We start from the raw sequence: 20,643 nt of genomic DNA, 5'->3' as shown, positions 1-20,643 counted from the left end.
AGTAAGACTGTGCATTTTGATGCAACGTTAAAGTCGCAACGCAAATTACAACACCCCAAATAAGTGACAACGCAACTTAATGCCCCGTTATCGTCGCATACAGTAGAGCATACAGGCAATGAAAAGTATGCTTCCAAGTCATTACTGAGCATGTGCAAACAGTCCAACGCAGCTAACAACGTGTATAACGCACAGCATGCAGCACTTTCTAATAACGCTACACGTTACACACAAACGCAACGTGTGCACTGTGAATGTCGCACAGACTTAGTATTGCGGTGCGACTTTTTGGGGGCATTGCGTTGTACTTTGCATTGCGACTTTAACGTCGCATCACAACGCAACATCCTACTGTGAGGGGCCTTAGTGTACAAAGATGATGGAAAGTAAAGTATAACATTATTTTTATGTGCCTGGGGTTGCTAAACTTAACAAAGGAACTAGAAAGGCAAATTCAATGAAAAGCTTAAGGGCTCTTTCACAGTGCGACGTTAAAGTCGCACGTTACAACAACATGTAACGCACAATAACTTACAGCAATGAAAAATCAATGGGCTGTTCACAGTGCAGAAGTTGCGTTGGTGTCTAACGCTGCACGTTAAATGAAAGTGCTGCATGCTATGCGTTATACACGTTTTTAGCTGCGTTGGACTGTTTGCACAAGCTCGGTAATGTTTTGGGGTTTTTTTTTACGCATGCGGCATTTTCGTTCTATCACCGTGCGACGAAAACGGCGCACCAAACGCAGGGCTAAATAACGTCCAAGTTATAGTCTTTCAATGCGTTGCATTGGGGGCACGTTATGCTACCTTAACGTCGCACCAAACGCAACGTCTTAAGCTCAACACACACCATACAATCTTGGTTATACAGATTTACCAAATCTATGTAGTATAAGGGCCAACAGATTGAAAATACCTTGAATGATTGATTGGATAAGCTCTTATACTACATGAAAGTGGTAAGATTGTACAACCTAGATTGTATGGTGTGTGTTGAGCCTAATGCTTCGTACACATTTGCAATAACTATCGTTTGCAAAGAACGATAGTTACCAGACGAACGATATTGGAAAGATTGGTATGCAACGATGGGATGCAGCGATCATCATACACATTTTAACGATAGTTCTCGCAGAAAAGAACGATCAGAAGGAAATGTTGCGTACATATTTGTATAAAATAAAAAAAAAAAAAAACACTGACATGGAGTTACAATAGATACAAATATATGATTGTTAACTTGAAAACAAAGTTTAATTGAAATGAGTAATGAAACAATCTTTACGGCCACGCTACAAAGGAAGTACTGAAGCTGGGCAGAATTCAACGCAGGCGCATTGGCCCTTGTAACGATCGTTCTCGGCCGATGTCTGTACACACTATAGTTTTGTAACGATTGTCGGTAGATATGATCCGTCAGGTTGGATATTTCCATCTTCCCGATGTCGTTCGTGTTAATGATCGTTGGGTAAAGTACTTTCCCCGATTGTCGGCGGAACGATCGTTAATGAGCTGTTTCAAACGACCATAGTCGCCAGTGTGTACGCAGCATTACTGTGTAGGAGGCCTAAAGCAAACTTTGGCTGTTTTTCTTGCTAATGGTATACATACACAGCTTTACGTAATTATTATATTTCTTTATTTGTGAACCTTTGAAACACATTTATTTTAGATTTTTATTTTATATAATTGAATATAAACATGCTTGTCAAGTTCCAGTACAGCTCAATTTATCTGCGTTCAGCTTATGTGACCATGTGACACTAAAAGTAGGAAAAACAGTAAATGCTAGATGACATTTCCCAGCAGCCCTGCACTTCAGTAAAAACTCTGTGTCCCGAGTATCAGGACTTGCGGTTCAAAGAAAGTAGGTGATGAGTAATTGTAAGGCTCCATACACACATCCTATTTTAATCTGCAGGTGGAAGGCCACTTTCATGTACTATGAGGGCCAACATGTTTTGAATACTATGAACAGATTGTGTAGGTAAATCCTCATACTACATGGAGGTGCTAAAATTGGCCTGTCATTTGCAGATAAAAATTGGATGTGTGTATGGACCTTCAGGGTCCATTCACACTAGAAGCCCTTTTCTGAGCGTTTTGCGATTAGCATTTTTTTTTAAATCGCTCCCATTCACTCATTAAAATCGCAAAAAATGTTTACGGACGTGATTACAAAATCGCAGCATGTATTCAGCAATTTTACAGCGATTTCAATGAAAGTGAATGGGAGCGATTTTAAAAACCTCTAATCAATCGCAAAATGCTCAGAAAATAGCTTCTAGTGTGAATGGGCCCTTAGGGCCCTTTTCCACTTGCAGTCGCGTTTGCGATTCAGCAAGTTGCTCATTTTTTTCGGTGATTTTGATATGCAATACATTGCATAGCAAAATTGCGGTAAAAATCGATCCGAGCCGCGATCGCGCTTTAGCAAAAATCGATTCGCAGTAGTGGAAATTACCTACTGCGATTCCTATGTTATTTAGCAAACCCCAGCGATTTAAAAATCGCTAGCGATTTTTGATTCAGCACCGCAATCACCGCAAGTGGAAGAGGGCCTTAGGCCCCATTTTGCCACCAGGAAAATGGCCAGGCATTTTGTCTGAAGCTTATGTAGATAGGTGCACCGCTGATGATGTTTATAGTTTACACTAATCAAAAGGGCTTATATGAGAGTCTGCCTTGTTGAGTTTTGGGCATCGTTTGGCTTTGAACTTCTAAACACATACAAGCTGGGAGAATTAAACTTTCAAAAGTAGCGAGCTGTGCCTGTGCATTCCTCAGGGCCCGCCCATCACTTTTGGTCCCCTTTCCACTACCAGTGCTTTACAAATCCGATCACTTGCAGATTGCAAAACACTAGGTACAGTAAAACTATTGGAAATCGCGGCAAACGATTCCATTAGTGCGATCCGTTTGTGACACAAATTCTACCCGACTGCAATTGCCTTCCTGCTGCATTTTTCATCCAATTGAGCTCCTATATTTTGTATTGCAGCAAAGGAAAACCATATTGCAATCGCACCGCTATACAATTTTTCTGAAATTTGGCAAAAATATTTTTCCAGCTTGTTTTTTTTTTTTTATTCTCCCAGCACAAATCGCAAACACAATCACTCCATATACCCAACGAATCGTGGCGGAATCGTGGTAGTGGAAAATACAAATAAATGCGATTGTGTGGCAATTGCCTTTCATGGTGGAAAAGGATCTCACAGCCTCAGTGCCCAGAGACCAAACAGTGCGATCTCTGATCACATGACCACCTCAATCCCCAAGTACACACATTTTCTTATTTGTTTATTGGCGTTTTGTCTATTTTCAGAACTTCACAGATTTCCTAGGCATCGCTGCACGATGTGACACCCCCACGGCTCTCAGGTCAAAGGGCTGCCCGCTAAAGAACATTGAATTTCCTGCATCCAAAGTAGAGACGGTAATGAGGAAGCCTCTTACAGAAGGTGCCCAGTCACACAGCTCAGACATAACACAGATCTCCCCGCAGAAGATGGTGCTTAAGCTTAGACCGGGTAAGTTCCAGTCTTCAGTGCAATATGGTAGGACCAGCGTGTCATAATAAAGCAGCCATTTGTGATATTGCATATAATACAGAGGCCATATTTTTCCTTTTTATGTCTGCTGTGTACTATTTCAGATGTGTATGTATGTTAAGAGGCCAGTCGGGCAGCTGGCTTTGGGGTATAATTGGTCACCTGGCTGAAGTAAGCTGCTAATTTGATTGTCTGTATGGCAGTGTAAAGTACATTTGCCTTCAGTTTCCTCTGGACACTGCGGCCTCCAGCAAGGTAACAGGTAATTACTGTATTTTTTGGACTATAAGACTCACTTTTTCTCCCCCAAAAGTGGGGGGAAAAGTCACTGCATCTTAAAGTCCAAATGCAGGGAGTTCCTCACTTGTGAACGCCTGCCAATATGAACCTTCAACCCGCCACAATGTTGGGGACTCCCTGTACTGTGCCCATGCAGTTGAGGACACAGGGGGACACAAAGGGGCATTGAGGAGGACACAAGGGGGCACAAAGGTGCATTGAGGAGGACACAAAGGGACATAGAAGGGGATACAAGGAAAACAAAGGTGGACACATGGTGGTCTGGGGACACAGGAGTACACAAGTGGGACAGAGGAGGAAACAGGGAGACACAAAGGGTACAAGGGGGCATGAGGTTCAAAGGCAGCATAATCCACAAGATGCCCCTTTACCATGGATGCACCAGGTTTAGTATATATTTTTCCCCTGGTTTTTGTCCTGTAAACCTAAGTGCGTCTTATGGTCAGGAGCGTCTTATAGTCCGAAAAATACGGTAGTTAACGACCCACTCTTTTATCCTGAATCTGCTGAAAAGGTGTTGCATTGCTTTGAACTTTGTATGCATTTAAACAGCTGTTATTCTCAATATACAATCGGACTGACTGATTCTGCAAAGTTCAAAAGTGGGACAGGAAACCTTTGAAATTTGCATGTCACAGCAAACCCAGCTGTGACAGGGGGCTCTGCAGACGGTGATGTCAATTTGGGGGAAATTGCATTAGTTTTGGGACTGAACATTAAGTGCCCCCGGCTACCAATCGGCCTATAGGAGCCAGCATAGAACACTCAAACCTCGTAGTTCCCTGGAGATAGCAATGACGCTAGAACTGCCCTGGTCCAACCAGAAACTGCGTGCTCCTCGCAAACAACTTTCAGACCTTCATGCTGGTAACGTTTTATTCACGTTTTTATTTTTGAGCAAACTGTCTTGTTGTGTGTCTTTGTAATTTTTACTTTGTTTTTGTACATTTTTTGTATATTTACCTTTCTGCACTGTTCCACTTTTTTTATGGAATATTAAATATTCATTTAATAAGCTTGACTTCTGATGTACTACCAAAAACTCATAGTCTTGGAGAGACTGCACTGTAATTTGCGTTACAAGTTTAGTGCCTGATTGTGCCTTGCTACTGTGTGATTGTATTGTGTGTGTGGCGTTCCCGTATTTGGGCCTAAGCGTGCAGCTGACCCAAATACGAAAATGCTGGACTGAGTGCAGGCCACTCGACAGCAGAGTGGGTATTGTTGACGTGTCTAGCAGCAGCTAGTGGTGGCAGTGAGAAGTGTTTTTGAGGGGTGAGAGCCTTGTGTTAGCTGAATAAGGCTGCTTTCCCTCTCGATCTGGTCAAAACCCCCAGTCAGGAACCGTTTCTGCAGGCGTGCCGTGGGGCCGGTTTCTGACACAGCACACACCAAAAAGACATAGCGTAATCGCAAACGCTCAGCGCTTTTTGACGTGGTTTTTCAGAGTGATTCTACGCATGTGCCTAGCGATTTTCTGATCATGCCTAGCGATTTTTGGAGCATTTTGGTGTAGTATTTTTTATTTTTGTTACAGTAGAGCTTTAACTGAACAGCTTCTGTAACAAAAACGCTTGCAAAATCGCTCTGATCTAGTGATTTTCAGAGCGACTTTCCACTTTCCTAACATTGAGGCTGAATCACCTCAAAAATCAGCTGTAAATGCTGCAGGACCCACGTTTGCGTTTGGTAAAAAAAAGCTCATCGCTCTGGTGTGCTCCATCCCATTCAAATACATTAGCCAAGCACTTTTCAAAGTGCTGGTGTTATTAAAGCGCTCAGAAGCGCTCTTGGTGTGCACCAGCACTTAGGGCCTTTTTCCACTAGCCTGCGATTTGATTCTAATCGCAAATCGCAAGGTACATGAAACTAATGGAAACTGCAGCAGTAATTTCCATTAGTGCGATCCGATTGCAATGCGATTTTGGTCAAAGCGCAATCGTCGTTCTGCCGCGTTTTGTATGCGATTGAGCTGTACTATAATGAGTATAGTAGCTCAATCGCAATCGCAATCGCATAGTGGAAATTGAAACGCGATTGCGATCGCGATCGCATTTCATAGTGGAAAAGAGCCCTTAGAGTGTGCAGTTTGGTTAAAGGGGCACTATGGCTAAATTCTTCATTTTAAGTCCCTTTAACATAAAGATTTGTATGTGTAGCAATGTTAATGATAAGTATTGTGGCTGATGGAAAGGATTTATTACACTGATAGTACATATATATAGCTAAGGAGTCACGTCGGGAAGATTTACCTATCTGACGCCGATTCAGCATAAACCATGGTGTGATAGGAGGCATTGTAACTGCTCTCAATGCTCTCAGTGGCTCTATAGGTCCACGCTGCTCGCTAAGGACCCCTGATTTGAAGCTGGTTACCACAGCAACGGACAACAATAGGTGTCCGTAGCTGTGCCAGCTTTAAATCAGGGGTCCTTAGCGAGCAGCGTGGACCTATAGAGCCGTACAGCGCTGTCCTGCGCTGTACAGCGGCTGCAGCCTGCAAAGAGCTCGAGTCAGAATTCGGCAGTTACAAGTTGGGATAAACCTATCTGAGCGGACCCGGGGGGGGGGGGGGGGGGGGGAGATAACGGCAACATTAAGAGCAGTTACAATGCCTCCTACCACACCATGGTTTATGCTGAATTGGCGTCAGATAGGGAAATCTTCCCGACGTGACTCCTTAGCTATATATATGTACTATCAGTGTAAAAAATACTTTTCATCAGCCACAATACTTATCATTAACATTGCTACACATACAAATCTTTATGTTACAGGGACTTAAAATGAAGAATTTAGCCATAGTGCCCCTTTAACTAAGGCCAAGTTCACACAGATGCTTCTCCACAGCTACATATTCAACAGGAATCTGTTCATTTGGGTGCCAGGGGATGCGGATAGTAACAATATTGCTACTGTCCAAAACCAGATTTCTGGAAAGGCCAAAAAGGCATGGGCCTTGGCCGGCTGCAGACCAAGGGGTGGCTGGACATGAAGGAGGGGTTACTACATATAAAAAAGGAGGGTGAAAATGGAGAGCAACACATGAAAAAGGAAACTGATGCTCAAGGGAGCATTTCATGAAAGAAAGGGGTTGCTGTACATGGATGTTACACATGGAAGTGGGGCTGCACATGGAATGGGAGGGGGCTGCTGTACATGGATGGCACACATGAAAGAGGGGCTGCACATGGAATGGGAGGGGGCTGCTGTACATGGATGTTACACATGGAAGAGGGGCTGCACATGGAATGGGAGGGGGCTGCTGTACATGGATGGCACACATGGAAGAGGGGGCTGTACATGGAATGGGAGGGGCTGCTGTACATGGATGGCACACATGGAAGAGGGGCTGCACATGGAATGGGAGGGGGCTGCTGTACATGGATGGCACACATGGAAGAGGGGCTGCACATGGAATGGGAGGGGGCTGCTGTACATGGATGGCACACATGGAAGAGGGGGCTGTACATGGAATGGGAGGGGCTGCTGTACATGGATGGCACACATGGAAGAGGGGCTGCACATGGAATGGGAGGGGGCTGCTGTACATGGATGGCACACATGGAAGAGGGGCTGCACATGGAATGGGAGGGGGCTGCTGTACATGGATGGCACACATGGAAGAGGGGGCTGTACATGGAATGGGAGGGGCTGCTGTACATGGATGGCACACATGGAAGAGGGGCTGCACATGGAATGGGAGGGGGCTGCTGTACATGGATGGCACACATGGAAGAGGGGCTGCACATGGAATGGGAGGGAGCTGCTGTACATGGATCGCACACATGGAAGAGGGGCTGCACATGGAATGGGAGGGGTGCTGCTGCACAAGAAAGGAGAGCCACAACATACTTGGCCTGGGGGCACACAAAGTATAAATCTAGCCAGTACTGTCACAAATGGTCCTCTATTGCAGTACGCATTGCAACACCGACGCATTAGTTGGGCGCTGGGTGGTGCTGCTAATAGTAAAACATTGGTAATTTCAATTACCAATATGTTACTATGCACTACCTGCCCCCTATTCTAACCTTAACCCTCCTCTCTAATTGCCAAACCCTCCCCCTCCCCCATGCCTTACCCTAACTTCCCCAGTCAGTGCCTAAATAGATGACCCCCTACCTAATGCCTAACCCTAACCCTTCCTCTAAGTGCCGAAACTTAACTTCCCTCCACCAGCACCTAATACCTAACCTTATAGCAGACCTGAACTCAGAACTTCCTCTCTGCTCTAAAAGATACACAACAGCATAATGACCTTTACAGAATAACATTTCTTTGTTACAGCTGATACAAATTCTGCAATAAATCTGCAATGTGTCTACTTCCTACTTTCATAGAAGCAGACATATTGTTAACATCCTGTGCTTACAAATTAGCTGCTCTGCCGTGGCAGAGAAGATTCCTGAGCTGACATCGCTGAGAGATCAAATTACAGTGGTGATTAGTCCAGGGCTGTGGAGTCGGTCCAAAAATCCACCGACTCCGACAGTTTAGGATTCCACCGACTCCGACTCCTCGACTCCGACTCCTCTAATTTGCATATTACAATTTTGTTGATTAAAAGTATGTAACATGAAATTCGTCTCTTAACTGCCAACGCTTAGGAATTTTACAAGACAACTGAAGTGAGAAGGATATGTAGACTACTATATTTATTCCCTTTAGACTAAAACTAGTCCTTGGTAAGAGTACTTGTAAAAGGTACAAACCGGAACAAAGAACATCTATCAGGCCCTAGGCAATGTAAGTGTGGGTACATGTAAGAATGATGTGCAGGTACTCTGCAGGGGAATGAGGAGATTGTAAACAGACAACACCTCTATGTTCAATGTGCACAGCATTCTCAGTGGATTCTCTGCAGCTCTGTGGGGAGTGCATATGTAGAGTATAGTACTACTGTGTAACAAAGTAAACCTGAGACAGATGAAATTAAAGTTTTATACATACCTGGGGCTTCCTCCAGCCGCCTTCAGGATAATCAGTCCCTCGTTGTCCTCCTCCACCACCTGGATCTTCTGCTATGAGTCCAGGTACTTGAGCCAGTCGGGCGTAGTGCACATGCATACACTATTGCGCAGGTGCAGAATGTTCCTGGCTGTGGGAGCGGCATGCGGCCGGACAGCGCTGACTGGCTGAATTACCAGGACTCATAGCAGAAGATCCGGGTGGTGGAGGACAGCGAGGGACTGATTAGCCTGAAGGGGGCTGGAGGAAGCCCCAGGTATGTATAAAACTTTACTTTTCATCCGTCTCAGGTACCCTTTAATTTGTAGTCACCAAACCAAATTTTAACAACATATCAAATTATTTGATTTCATCAGCAAAGGGGGTGCATACATTTGCATAAATCAGCATCAATGCAGAATTATTTGCATCTCATTGACCATCTCTATTAGTGACACGGCTACACATCAGGCTTTATTCTTACAGCATAGATGTTATTTAGTATATATAACAGATTCTTGTGTACACATCATATATACAGTCACAATCAGATGTGTATATCTGACCTTAAAAATACGGCGACTGCTTTATTGAAGCAGCACAAGTAACTAATTTTGATTGGTTTATTTCATTTTTGTGGACTAAGCACAGCTATTACTGTATATATACTGTATATATACATTATTTTTAATGACTATTATCTGAGAAATAGAACATTTTATCATATTTTCAATTTTAATTACAGTTACAAATTCATTAGGAGTCGGAGTCGGTGCATTTTTTCCCGACTCCAGGCACCCAAAATTGCCCGACTCCACGACTCCGACTCCACAGCCCTGGATTAGTCACAGATGAGGGGGAAATAGACAGGCTAAAAATGCTCTAAATACATACAGGGTGCATTTCTCTAGGTTTTCCTTCTATTCTTTACCCCTCCAGTAAGTGCCTAAAACTAATCTAAAATCCAATGTTCAAACACTGATAGTTGTAGCCATCTACAATCGTCTACAAGCATTAAATGCTATGTAGCAGCCGATCGCTACTAGCCACTTCGGGCGCCCCTAATGAATGCCTGTGCGTCCAAGTACTGAAAATTAGCACAGGCATCTATTAGACACCTGTCCATTGCAACACCCAGTTGACATGATCCAGCTCTACTGAGCCCCGTAAATCACCATATTTGGATCAGAACTTGACTATAGCCTTGTGCACACTCTCACACTCTCACACTCTCACACTCTCACACTCTCACACTCTCACACTCTCACACTCTCACACTCTCACACTCTCACACTCTCACACTCTCACACTCTCACACTCTCACACTCTCACACTCTCACACTCTCACACTCTCACACTCTCACACTCTCACACTCTCACACTCTCACACTCTCACACTCTCACACTCTCACACTCACACACTCTCACACTCTCACACTCACACACTCTCACACTGATCTTCAGTTGAGGCGGTTATTCTGCCGGGAATCTAGCGGGTATACAGCTGCCCCATGGCATCACCAGGAGTACTGGAAACTTATTTTCCTTGTGACTAGCTAATGGATAAGGCAGACCTTGCTGGGGGAAAAAAAAAAAAAAAAAGAAAAGCAAAAAAGCCGACACCAGGAGCCCGGATAGTGTAGTAAGTTTACGGACGGTACAGGGAAAGATAATTTAGAGGCTGTGGTACTCACAAAGTACCCCTGGTGATGCCAAGGAGTGCCCGATACATGCTTTTGCAATACACCTGGCACACATTGTTGGCCTGATGAAGTGAGACGTTTGTGCTAATGAAACGCGTTGCCTTGTGCTATTAAACGTTTTGCCTTGTACTATAACTTCATTCTTCTTCTATTTTAACATTTTAAAAATGTTATCCTTTTGGGCGCCTCTCCTCCTTTGTGGTGGTTCTTCTTGTTTCTGTCTGTAAAATATCTTTACATGTGACCCCTCCACCTTTTCTTTTAGGAAACGAGGTTACATTCCAAGTAGATGTGCGCCAAAGTGAGGATTATCCCGTAGATCTGTATTACTTGATGGACCTCTCAGGCTCCATGGAAAATGACCTGAAGACCATCCAGATGTTGGGCTCCACTCTATCCAAAGAGATGGCCAGGCTGACCAGCAACTTTCGGCTTGGCTTCGGCACATTCGTAGAAAAGCCAGTTTCACCGTTTATTAAAACTGTTCCAGAAGAAATAGAGAACCCTTGCCAGTAAATAGCTTACTCAGCTTTAGTCAGAGGTTTCCTCTAAGTGCTGACTGGAATTCATTGTAATCGGTCCAAAGGATAATGCGTTACTCAGCAGTGACTACAGAACTGTGACATCAGCCATACAACAAAGATTGGGTCCAGTGCCAGAATGATATAACTCATTTATCCCACCGTGACGGAGAGATTCATTCGCTACAAAACCACAATAAATTAAAATTTGAATGTAGTTTTGGGTTACCCTGAGCTGCTTGGGTACTCTGTCGTTCTGGTCCAAGCTCTATCCCATAGAGCAGGCATGGGCAAACTTGTCCCTCCAGCTGTTAAGGAACTACAAGTCCCACAATGCATTGCAGGAGTCTGACAGCCACAGTCATGACTCAAAGGCAAATGCATTGTGGGACTTGAAGTTCCGTAACAGCTGGAGGGCCGAGTTTGCCCATGCCTGCCATAGAGCCATATCTATCCCTGCTATGTGCTTATGAAGACAAAATCACTGAAACAGTATATCTGCACTGTTAGGTTGATGTGGCTCTGTCAATGTTACAAGCTATAGGCCTACTGTACACCGTTTGTTTTTGCTTCAGGGGCATAAAGAGATCATTTGCATATTCAGTAGTGATGCATTGTGGGTAAGCTCAATTATCGCAAATACATTTTAAAGAAGGTGCACTACACTGAGCGTTGTTGTTTGGTCACCCCAAGCTGCTTGGGTATTCTGTTTGCTTTATTTGGAGTGGGTTTATTACTTTTAGAGGATTTTAGCGGCTGTTCACATGTATTTCCATGCATCGTGCGGGAACTTGCACATCTACTGTATTTCAATTGCATCACATTTTTGGTTGTTTTAAATGTGTTTCACAATTTTTCAGCTTTTTAAACCGTGCGGCAGTGATGTTTTTTTCCATGTCCGATATGCAATTTGCATGTAATGCAGGTCAATGGAAACTCTGAAAAAACATATTTGTTACACACAAAAAAATGCATCCCATTTAAAAAGTTAATAAGATAGACTCTCATGCAAATCATCTTTAATATGCATGGGGGGAAAAAAATCACAATCCAAAAAAAATTGCATACAAAATGTGCACGAAAATACAAAATCGTACAGGGGAAAAAAAAATCAAAGAACATAACCGGAAAAATTGCAAAACACAGAATTGGATGTGTGGAAAAATGTGGAGTTTGCATGGAGGAGTGTGATCACTGCCTAAGGGCCCTCCCACACTGCATGCGCCTCAATACGATTTTCAAAGTGCATGTGGGTTGCAGCTGATAAGGGCACCATGATGTACAGAGTGATGAAGTCAAAATTTTGATCACATGGCAAACATTTTGCCTGCATTTGCGATTAAGTTAAATCAATGCGAGCGCAAGCAAATAACATAGCAAGCGCAGTCCTGTGCAATTTCCAATGCAAGCTCCCATTTGAACACGTTGCCACAGCATTTCTTTTTAGGACGGTACAGACTAACCAGCAAGCTCATGGTGAACCAGAATGGTCCTAAAAGCCCCCTTACTAAAATGCAATTTTTTTAGGACAGGAAACACAATCGCACACGCCAATCACACCTTTAAATTGCAGTGAAGTCCATGCTCAGCACAAACTGTAAATTAAGATTGCAGCGCACCACGATTCTGATTTTCAGTGCACAAAGTAGTCATGACTGCATGCAAAGCGTGCTCCCGGCCGTGGGATCAAGGATGCATGCAGCGGGGTCAGAGCCTACGCACTTCTGCTTAACTCGCAAACCTGAGGCTGCAGGGGGCATTTAGGTGAGAACAGAGAAGGATGGAGGAGGACGGGGGAGCTGTGGGCATGAGGACTGCTTCCTATACATTCCCGCTCCCCCCTTTTTTATAATAGGTTTCAGCTCTGGTATCCTTTAAGCTGGGTACACACCTTCAAGTTTGATTGGCCAATCACTGACCAAATGTACCATCTCATTGTAGTATGGGGGTTGAAGGACAACTGAAGTGTGAAGAATATGGAGGCTGCCATATTTATTTCCTTTTAAACAATACCAGTTGCCAGGCAGCCCTGCTGATTTATTTGGCTGCAGTAGTGTCTGAATTACACCAGAAACAAGCATGCAACTAATTTGTCAGATTTGAAAGTAATATCAGAATATCAGAAACACCTGATCTGCTGCATGCCTGTTCAGGGTCTATGACTAAAAGCATTAGAGGCAGGGGATCAGCAGGACAGCCAGGCAACTGGTATTGCTTAGAAAGAAATACATATGGCAGCCTCCATATCCCTCTTGCTACAGTTTATTGAATACTATGAGCAGATGGAGGTAGTTAAATTGGACAGTGATTGGCCAATCATAAATGAAAGTGAGTACCAGGCAAATTCTGCACAGGTTTTATTTGGGGGATTGAGATTTTTGGACTGCATGCCAATGAAGCTAATTCCCATGAGAGTGCATCTAACAATTTCTCTGCATTACCATTGACTTGCACACTGAGGAGAAAAAAAAAACCAGACCTGCTATTTGAAATATTAGGAAAAATCACAAATGCAGGAAAAAAATACAGTAAACTTGCAACAAACGCAAAATCGCAATTTTGACAAACGCATGCGGATTGTAATAAGTGTGATGGATGGTCCCACTGACAAATAGGAAAACTGAAGAGGCGTTACCTCTACCCAGTGTGGCTGCACTTGTACATGGATGGGAGCGCAGGCCCGCAAACCTGCTCAACAAGCCCTTATGAAATAGGTTCAGAGACTCCCAGCACTGGAACGGTGAGCTTGAGGCAGAGAGGTGCCTGGGGCCTAGTGGGTGTCAAGGGGCCCACCAGCCACCTTCTCTGACCTCCACTACTTCAGCTTACCAAAAAGACCACAAGGAGGTCCCAAATATACTACCTTGCCTAGAGACCCAATACATCTTAAAAGGGAACTGAAGTAAGAGGTATAAGGAGGCTGCCATGTTTATTTCCTTTTAAGCAATACCAGTTGCCTGGCAGCCCTGCAGATCCTCTGCCTCTAATACGATTAGCCATAGCCCCTAAACAAGCATGCAGCAGATCAGGTGTTTCAGACTTAGTCAGATCTGACAAGACTAGCTGCATGCTTGTTTCTGCAGTTATTCAGCTACTACTGCAGAGAAATAGACCAGCAGGGCTGCCGGGCAACTGGTATTGATTAAAAGGAAATAAATATGGCAGCCTCCGTATACCTCTTACTTCAGTTCCCCTTTAACATTAATACAATGTAAAATCATTCATTTAATCTCGCTGCAGAGTCTCTTTAAAGGGGGACTGAAGTAAGAGGTATACGGAGGCTGCTATATTTATATCCGTGCCGATCTGCCGGGTCCCCCCGCGGCTGCGCAGCTCTAGGGCCAACCCCCCCGATCCACGCTACATAGCGTGGATCGGGGGGGGGGGGTTGGCCCTAGAGCTGCGCAGCCGCACTCGCGGCTATGCGGACTGCGCAGCTGCGGCCAGAGCAAGCGGCCATTTTAGGAGAGGCATGAGAGCCCGACCCGGGCCGTGAGAACGGGAGCCGGCCCGAGGGGCTAATGAGCGGGGGGACCCGGCGGATCGTCACGGCGGCCGCGGACGGCGTCCTCCATGCCTTAAAAGGCGAAGTAGGTAATTAACTTTTTTGCCTAATTTGATCTCGTAAGTCCTTTAACCACTTAATCCCTCAGTCGTTTTCACTTTATGCATCCGAGCAATGTTCACCTCCCATTCATTAGCCTATAACTTTATCACTAATTATCACAATTAACTGATCTATATCTTGTTTTTTCCACCACCAATTAGGCTTTCTTTGGGGGGTACATTTTGCTAAGAGCTACCTTACTGTAAATGCATTTTAACAGTAAGAATAAGAAAAAAACTGAAAAAATTCATTATTTCTCAGTTTTCAGCCATTATAGTTTTAAAATAATACATGCCTCCATAATTAAAACCCACGTATTGTATTTGCCCATTCGTCACAGTTATTTCACCATTTAAATTATGTCCCTATCACAATGTATGGCGACAATATTTTATTTGGAAATAAAAGAGCATTTTTTCCGTTTTGCATTCATCACTATTTACAAGCTTATAAAAAGAGAGAGAGAGCGAGAGCGAGAGAGAGTGTTTTACGACCAGAGCCCGAAGTGTGGCCACTTTGCGTTCTGGCCGGCCAATGTGCGAAGTGGCCGCAGCGCAGCGGCCAATGTTAGAAACGCGAAGTGGCCACACTTCGGGTTCCGGCCATAACATACAGTGGAGGAAATAATTATTTGACCCCTCACTGATTTTGTAAGTTTGTCCAATGACAAAGAAATAAAAAGTCTCAGAACAGTATCATTTCAATGGTAGGTTTATTTTAACAGTGGCAGATAGTACATCAAAAGGAAAATCAAAAAAAATAACCTTAAATAAAAGATAGCAACTGATTTGCATTTCATTGAGTGAAATAAGTTTTTGAACCCTCTAACAATAAAAGACTTAATACTTAGTGGAAAAACCCTTGTTTGCAAGCACAGAGGTCAAACGTTTCTTGTAATTGATGACCAAGTTTGCACACATTTTAGGAGGAATGTTGGTCCACTCCTCTTTGCAGATCATCTCTAAATCCCTAAGGTTTCGAGGCGGTCTCTGTGCAACTCTGAGCCTGAGCTCCCTCCATAGGTTTTCTATTGGATTAAGGTCCGGAGACTGACTAGGCCACTCCATGACAACCAGCTGAGCGGTCTGGACGAGCTCAGCTCGTCCAACACCGCCAGCGGCTGCCGCTCAGGCCCTGCTGGGCCGATTTTAACGAAATAAAAAGCAGCACACGCAGCCGGCACTTTGCCAGCCGCGTGTGCTGCCTGATCGCCGCCGCTCTGCGGCGATTCGCCGCGAGCAGCGGCGAAAGAGGGTCCCCCTAGCCGCCTGAGCCCAGCGTAGCCGTAACAAAAAGTTCCGGCCAGCGCTAAGGGCTGGATCGGAGGCGGCTGACGTCAGGACGTCGGCTGACGTCGATGACGTCACTCCGCTCGTCGCTATGGCGACGATATAAGCGAAACAAGGAAGGCCGCTCATTGCGGCCTTCCTTGTTTATTCTGGGCGCCGGAGGCGATCGGAAGATCGCCTCCGGAGCGCCCTCTAGTGGGCTTTCATGCAGCCAACTTTCAGTTGGCTGCATGAAATAGTTTTTTTTTTATTTAAAAAAAACCCTCCCGCAGCCACCCTGGCGATTTAATCAGAACGCCAGGGTGGTTAATGTGCTTCTTCTTGAGCCACTCCTTTGTTGCCTTTGCTGTATGTTTTGGGTCATTGTCATGCTGGAACACCCATCCACGACCCATTTTCAGTTTCCTGGCAGAGGGAAGGAGGTTGTCGTTCAGGATTTAACGATACATGGCTCCGTCTATTTTCCCGTTAATGCGATTAAGTTGTCCTGTGCCCTTAGCAGAAAAACACCTCCAAAGCAAAATGTTTCCACCCCCATGCTTGACGGTGGGGACGGCGTTTTGGGGGTCATAGGCAGCATTTTTCTTCCTCCAAACACAGCGAGTTGAGTTAATGCCAAAGAGCTCTATTTTGGTCTCATCAGACCACAGCACCTTCTCCCAGTCACTCACAGAATCATTCAGGTGTTCATTGGCAAACTTCAGACAGGCCTGCACATGTGCCTTCTTGAGCAGGGGGACCTTGCGAGCCCTGCAGGATTTTAATCCATTGCGGTGTAATGTGTTTCCAATGGTTTTCTTGGTGACTGTGGTTCCTGCTAATTTGAGGTCATTCACTAACTCCTCCCGTGTAGTTCTAGGATGCTTTTTCACCTTTCTCAGAACCATTGACACCCCACGAGGTGAGATCTTGCGTGGAGCCCCAGAGTGAGGTCGATTGATGGTCATTTTGTGCTCCTTCCATTTTCGAACAATCACACCAACAGTTGTCACCTTCCCTCCCAGCTTCTTGCTAATGGTTTTGTAGCCCATTCCAGCCTTGTGCAGGTCTACAATTTTGTCTCTGACATCCTTGGACAGCTCTTTGGTCTTTCCCATGTTGGAGAGTTTGGAGTCTGCTTGATTGATTGATTCTGTGGACAGGTGTCTTTTATACAGGTGACTAGTTAAGACAGGTGTCCTTCATGAGGGTGACTAATTGAGTAGAAGTGTCTAACCACTCTGTGGGAGCCAGAACTCTTAGGCCCGGTTCACATTAGCGGTGGCCGTCCGGAATCGCCGTGCCGGAGCCGCACCGCTTGCAGAACGGACGGAACGGACGCACGGCATAGCAATGAAAGCCTATGCGTCCGTTCACATGCGTCCGTTCTGCCGGACCGGAGCCGGACCGGATCCGGGCCGGATCCGGACTCCGGCCTCCGTTCCAACATGCGCTATTTTTTGATCCGGCTCCTCCGGCAGCCGTATCCGGGGCGGAGCCGGACTGCACCATCCGGCCAATACAAACCAATGGGAACCGGAGAGCGCACAACACACTGGCTGAGAAATCCGGATGTTCTACCCCACTTCCTATGCGGATTGTTGCGGCGATATTGGATGGGGACACGTGGGCAAGCATTTTGGAGTGGAGCAGCACAGCTGGATCCGGATCCGGAGATGTTGGCAGCATGTCGCAGGTGGAGGTGAGTGCTAAACAGCAGAGGGCCTGATTCCACAGGTCCCCCTTCTGCTGACCTCCCAGACCCCAACTTTTTTTTTGTTTTTACGTTACTTTTGCCAAACGGATCCGGATCGCATCCTGATGAACACCTGATGCAACCTGACCGGATCCGGATCGGATCCGGATCAGAACCGTACGGTTCCGATCCGGATCCGGTCCGGATCCGGTCAGGTCATCCGGTCCGTTTGGCAAACAACCGCAAGTGTGAACCGGGCCTTAGTGGTTGGTAGGGGTTCAAAAACTTATTTCACTCAATGAAATGCAAATCAGTTGCTATCTTTTATTTAAGGTTATTTTTTCGATTTTCCTTTAGATGTGCTATCTGCCACTGTTAAAATAAACCTACCATTGAAATGATACTGTTCTGAGACTTTTCATTTCTTTGTCATTGGACAAACTTACAAAATCAGTGAGGGGTCAAATAATTATTTCCTCCACTGTATACAGATAGAAATATTTCATCTTTACATAGATATTTAAAAAGTTTAGACCCTTAGGTAAATATTTGTGGTTTTTTTTTTATTGTAATTTTTTTTGTTTTTTTTATTAAAGATTTTATGTGGGTATTTTTGGGAGGGTGGGATGTAAATAGTGTTTGATTTGGGGAAATATTTGTGTATTGTAATTTTTTTTTACTTTTAGATGTAGTTTTATTTTTTGGCCACAAGATGGCATGACGTCACTCTAAGCGTACGCTTAAGCTCAACACACACCATACAATCTTGGTTGTACAGATTTACCAAATCTATGTAGTATAAGGGCCAACAGATTGAAACTACCTTGAATGATTGATTGGATAAACTCTTATACAGCATGAAAGTGGTAAGATTGAACAACCAAGATTGTATGGTGTGTGTTGAGCCTTAGAGGGACATAGGAGTCAGAAAAAGCGAAGCTTCCGAGAGAAGCTGTCGCTTTTTCTGCGGGGGAGAGGAATCAGTGATCAGGCACCATAGCCCGATTCATTGATTCCTGGGCTAACGAATCCGCGGCCGGGAGTGCGCGTGCAAGGAGGACAAAGTGGTTAAAGAGAGGTGGGCTCATAAAAAAAAAAAAAAAGTAGGCTACCTGATGTGGGGGGTTGAGCGGATCAGGTAGTGGAAAAACCACCGCTCCTGTGGGCCGCAATGGCCCACTTTCACTTTTGGGACCTCTGGGTCAAGACGCTGGAAAGAGAGACTTATTTCCAGCGTGCAGGGAGGTAGGGGAGCAGGGGGCGTGGCCAGGGAGAGAGAGCTGCCCAACGGCAGCTCTGGAAACCCTGTAGGAACGTTTTGAACAATGAATGCCTCTCCCTGTGTTTACCTCCGAGATGGTGACAAATAATGTCGGGGGGGGGGGGGGGGGGGGGTAAGGGACAGAGAGCAGCGGTGTGGGGGACACAGATCATGTCAGGAGGCAGAGAACAAGCCTTTGTGTCTCATCTGCCCTCCTAAGAACCACCTCAGGTTCTCTTTAATCCATCTCTGGCTTGAAGGGGAGACAGGGGAAGCCTCTGGATTATACACAGGTTTACAGAGTACAAGTATCTAAGTTTCCTTAATTTGTGTTACATGTACACTTAAAATGCTATTAATTTTTTTTTTTAATTTACAGTTCAATATCTGTTAACTGTTTGCCAGCCTTTGGATACAAGCACGTTTTGCCCCTCACCCACAATACCACCGATTTTAATGAGAGCGTGAAGAAACAGAGAATATCAGGAAATATCGACACTCCAGAAGGAGGATTTGATGCAATCATGCAAGCAGCTGTCTGCAAAGTAAGCTGTGACACAATAACCTCCATAGTGTGACAGGGGTGGGCAGAGGCCGGGTGTTTATTACAAAACAACTGAAGTGAGAGGAATACGGAGTCAGCCATATTTATTTCCTTTTAAAGCAATGCCAGTTGCCTGGCAGTCCTGGTCCTCTGCCCTCTAATACTTCTAGCCGTAGACCCTGAACAAGCATGCAGCATATCAGGTGTTTCTGACATTATTGTCAAATGTAGCAAGATTAACTGCTTGCTTGTTTCAGTTGTGTGATTCAGACACTAGTGCAGTCAAATAGATCAGCAGGATGGCAAAGCAACTGGTATTATTTAACCATCTTAGCGGTATGGACGAGCTCAGCTCGTCCATCCCCGCCGATGGCTGCCGCTCAGGCCCTGCTGGGCCGATTTTTACGAAATAAAAAGCAGCACACGCAGCCGGCACTTTGCCAGCCGCGTGTGCTGCCTGATCGCCGCCGCTCTGCGGCGATCCGCCGCGAGCAGCGGCGAAAGAGGGTCCCCCCAGCCGCCTGAGCCCTGCGCAGCCGGAACAAATAGTTCCGGCCAGCGCTAAGGGCTGGATCGGAGGCGGCTGACGTCAGGACGTCGGCTGACGTCCATGACGTCACTCCGCTCGTCGCCATGGCGACGAAGTAAGCAAAACACGGAAGGCCGCTCATTGCGGCCTTCCGTGTTACTTTTGGCCGCCGGAGGCGATCAGAAGAACGCCTCCGGAGCGCCATCTAGTGGGCTTTCATGCAGCCAACTTTCAGTTGGCTGCATGAAATAGTTTTTTTTTAATTTAAAAAAAACCCTCCCGCAGCCGCCCTGGCGATCTTAATAGAACTCCAGGGTGGTTAAAAGGAAGTAAATATGGCAGCCTCCATATTCTCTTCCCTTCAGTTGTCCTATAAAGGGACCGTGAACAGTACCATAAAAATAAAATCTGAACTTACCTCAGGCATCTTCTAGCCACCCGTAGCCTGCGAGGTCCCCTGGCATCCTCTTGCTCCTTTCCGTGTTAATTTGGCAACTTTGGCTGAAGTCGCACATGCGCGCCATCAGGCCGGTCACCGTAAGCGTCCTGCGTGGTTCTCTAAAAACGAAACCGCGCATGCGCAGGATGCTTACGGCAACCGGCATAATGACGGGCCTGGTGGGCACACACGCAACATCAGTGGGAGCAAAGGATGCTGGGGGAATGGAGGAGGCCCCAGGTAAGTCCAAATTTCATTTTTATGGCACT

The 20,643-nt window shown here is 45.4% G+C and overlaps 1 protein-coding gene and 1 long non-coding RNA gene across 8 annotated transcripts in view; one reads left to right on the top strand and one right to left on the bottom strand.

Annotated features, from left to right (window-relative positions):
- The window catches only part of ITGB6 (integrin subunit beta 6), a 201,106-nt gene that overhangs the window by 111,862 nt on the left and 68,601 nt on the right, over positions 1-20,643 (top strand). For all 5 annotated transcript variants that reach the window (XM_068245647.1, XM_068245650.1, XM_068245648.1 and 2 more), the window contains 3 exons: positions 3,331-3,535; positions 10,775-11,021; positions 19,242-19,407. In XM_068245647.1, coding sequence (XP_068101748.1) covers positions 3,331-3,535; positions 10,775-11,021; positions 19,242-19,407 — 618 coding nt within the window. The remainder of the gene's footprint in view (positions 1-3,330; positions 3,536-10,774; positions 11,022-19,241; positions 19,408-20,643) is intronic.
- LOC137525017 (uncharacterized) overlaps positions 1-20,643 on the bottom strand; it is a 189,245-nt gene that overhangs the window by 146,786 nt on the left and 21,816 nt on the right. The window lies entirely within an intron of this gene.

This window comes from Hyperolius riggenbachi, chromosome 7 (assembly GCF_040937935.1).
Source record: "Hyperolius riggenbachi isolate aHypRig1 chromosome 7, aHypRig1.pri, whole genome shotgun sequence".
In the NCBI taxonomy this organism is placed as follows: domain Eukaryota; kingdom Metazoa; phylum Chordata; class Amphibia; order Anura; family Hyperoliidae; genus Hyperolius; species Hyperolius riggenbachi.
This window is presented reverse-complemented; position numbering and strand designations above follow the sequence as displayed.